The sequence below is a fragment of the Chaetura pelagica genome, unplaced genomic scaffold, assembly GCF_000747805.2.
Source record: "Chaetura pelagica isolate M959 unplaced genomic scaffold, ChaPel_1.0 scaffold534, whole genome shotgun sequence".
In the NCBI taxonomy this organism is placed as follows: Eukaryota; Metazoa; Chordata; class Aves; order Apodiformes; family Apodidae; genus Chaetura; species Chaetura pelagica.
Window position 1 is genome coordinate 1,257,432 of NW_009953065.1, and position 3,021 is coordinate 1,260,452.

Here is a 3,021-nt window from a genome sequence, read left to right on the forward strand (position 1 = left end):
TGGTGCATACTCTGACCACTAGCAAACCTCGATGGAAGTGACCTGATACGAGGAGTAAATATGCACCAAGCAGTAACAAGATGGTAAATAACAGCAATACTTTATTTTAAACAGAAACCTCTGAAACATAGTTATACACTGTCATACCTTCCCAGGCATGTCATATATTTTATTATAATGAAAAATGACTGTAAACATCTTCCTTATTTACATTAATTACAGAAAGGTGTTCTCAAATTTCCCCTCATTGATTTTGTTAATTCCAGCAGCTCATAAATTCAACATACGGATTATCTTCACATTGCAACTTACCAGATCTCACACTCAGCTGTGAGAACATAAGCAAACAGTTTATTTCCTCAAATTCAAGTGAGGAAAAAAGTCCTTACATAATGCTAAACATACTGCTTCATTCCAGAGCCCACAGTCCTGAAACAGAACTGGTCTCTTAAGGGTATGAAAGTATTAAAAAAAACAAAAAAAAAAGGAAAAATTCACCACATAAACCTCTGGACTTCATTACTATTTGGCCATTGGAATGTTTTGTTTAAAAAAATATAAAAAGTTACAGCATTGACAGCAATATAAAAAGCCAACTCCAGAAGTTGTCTATATAGAGATCCAAATGGAATATTGACCCTATATATTAAGAAGGGCAAAATAAAATAACGAAATTCTAGCAATTTTTGAGGAACTGTGACTGCTAATAAACATGCAAAATACATTAAGATCCAGAATATTGATTTTGATTTCAGTGTATCAACAAAACTCCAGCCAGCAAATATATAGACTGGAACTAGCACATATTTTACAAGCTCATGTCTTTGAAAGATCTTTCTCCAGACATAGAATGTATAATGTCTGTTATCTGCTAGTAAATACTTATGGACATAGGTAAACTTCCAGATCAGTAATAAAGAGATGACAGCAATTAAGCTGTACCATACAGGGTGCTTTTGTAATGACAGGAAGAATTTTCTGATTTTAGTAGGGGTCAATAAATGAGGGAAAGAAAAAAAGACAGTAAAGGACAGAAAATAGAACAGCTGAGGAAAGTGCAAACAGGCTTCGTGGCTACTTCTGTCACCAACAACTATCCCACCATTGATGAAGACAAAAATAAAGAACACAGTTACTAATATGATGTATGGCCAAGTTAAAGCAGCAAGTGTAACTACATTTTTAGGCAAAATGAGGTATTTAATAAGAAACAGCAATAATCTGAACATGTCTGGAAATGATCCTTTCCTGGAAGAAATCTTTTCGTCTTTCTTTTTCTGTAACTCTGTCTCCCAAGCCTCATTTAGCTTCTCTGCAACAACATTTCCAGCACAAAAAACTGTCCACACAATATTTGTCTGACGAAACATGAAGCCACAAAATCCAAGCAGGGCTGAAGTTTTATGGTTACCATAAAGGCACATTAAATAGGCAAAGAGGGTGAAAAACACTGATCCTGGGTCCGTATAATAAAGGAATGTAAAAAAATAAAGGGTGGGAAACATTGCAAGAGTTAATGTAGACAAGATTCTCTGGAAACCAGACACAGCCTAGAGAAGAAGCAGAAAAACATAGTTAGCAACATTCAATAAAAATTAAATAATTTTAAAAAAAAACAACCCCAAACAACCAGAAAGTATAATTCAAGAATTCCATTAATAAAATATGACATCCCTTGTCCTCTTCTGGTTCCATTACTGCACAAGCACACATGCTATATTTTTGTTAACCTCCTGCTGCATTAACACACAGTGTCAGACTATGCAATGTTACAAGAACTGCATTGCAGGTGAGTTAAAAATATGGCAATGAAATACACGAACTTATTTCACATGACATACAGCCTGGGGGAATCAATCAACAGCCTACCAATACCTGTTCAGGTGTCAACAGGTAAAGGCAGCCAGGCTACTTGAAGTGGTACACAGTGGGAGGACAAGAGACAACAGTCACACACTGAAATGAGAGACTCAGACTGGATGTAAGAAAAACCCTCTTCACTGTAGGGCCAGTCAGGCACGGAGCAGATTGCCCAGAGACACTGTGCAGTCACTGTCCATTTTGGGAGAGTTTTCCAGGCCCCAACCCTGAGCAATGTGGTCTGACCCTAGGGCTGGCCTGCTCTGAGCTGGAGGGTGAATTATCCAACCTGAATTATCCTTCATTTCTTTCCAACTTTAATTCTTCTCCATTCTAAATACTTACATCAAACCTGGAATCTTTCCAAAGAACACAATTTAAATGCAGCTCACAGGGCTTCACACAGGATTCACTGCCTTAAGTTTTTTGGAGAGTCTTAAGCAATTTCAACTAGATGAACATTCAGACCTCAGAACAGTAAGTGTGTATGTGTACTAGCTTTAACTTTCATTTCAAGGGAACTACTCATAGTTATGCACAAGAGCAAATTCTTAGAGGAGAAAAATTCTTAGAGGAGAAAAAAAACATTAAAAACACTCAGAGAAAAGTAATGGGCCTCCTTGGCCAGAGTGGCAGGAGTACCTGCAGTTACATAAAAATGAGGGCAGCTCAAATAGGCAGTGAACAAACACAGAGTCATCGAAATTGCCTGCACAAGCACATGAAATGATTCCACTTCAGCGGTACCTTGTTCTTCTGATGGATCTTCCGCAGCAGTAAATAGAGCAAATAGAAGTTCCCAGCGGCGAAGAGGAGGTTGACGAGGCGGAGCGTCCCCGCCGAGCACACGGGGCTCCCGGTGCGGCCCAGGAACCAGCCCAGGAACCAGCCCGCGGGCCGCAGCAGCCCCACCGACACCAGGTACAGGCCCGGCAGCGTCGTGATCATGGGGTCCCACTGGGGAGCGGAGAGAAGAGGTTACGGGGCTGCGGCCACAGACACACGGCGGGTTACTGAGGCAGTGAATCAGCCGGTTGGAAAGGACCCTTAAGATCACCAGGTCCGAGCACTAACGAGTCCTGCGCCAAACCCCGACGTGTCACGGCACCGTGTCTGTTCCCACGGCCCATCCCCCCGCACCCGCCTCCCCTCGCTGGGACG

General features: G+C 41.1%; 1 protein-coding gene across 1 annotated transcript; it reads right to left on the reverse strand.

Annotated features, from left to right (window-relative positions):
• Positions 1 to 494: 494 nt before the first annotated feature.
• ALG10 (ALG10, alpha-1,2-glucosyltransferase) lies at positions 495 to 2,990 on the reverse strand. The gene is made up of 3 exons (XM_009996796.1): positions 2,964 to 2,990; positions 2,608 to 2,817; positions 495 to 1,550 (listed from the first exon to the last, which is right to left on the reverse strand). Exons 1-3 carry the CDS (start codon positions 2,988 to 2,990, stop codon positions 495 to 497), a joined length of 1,293 nt encoding a protein of 430 aa, XP_009995098.1.
• Between the last annotated feature and the right edge of the window lie 31 nt (positions 2,991 to 3,021).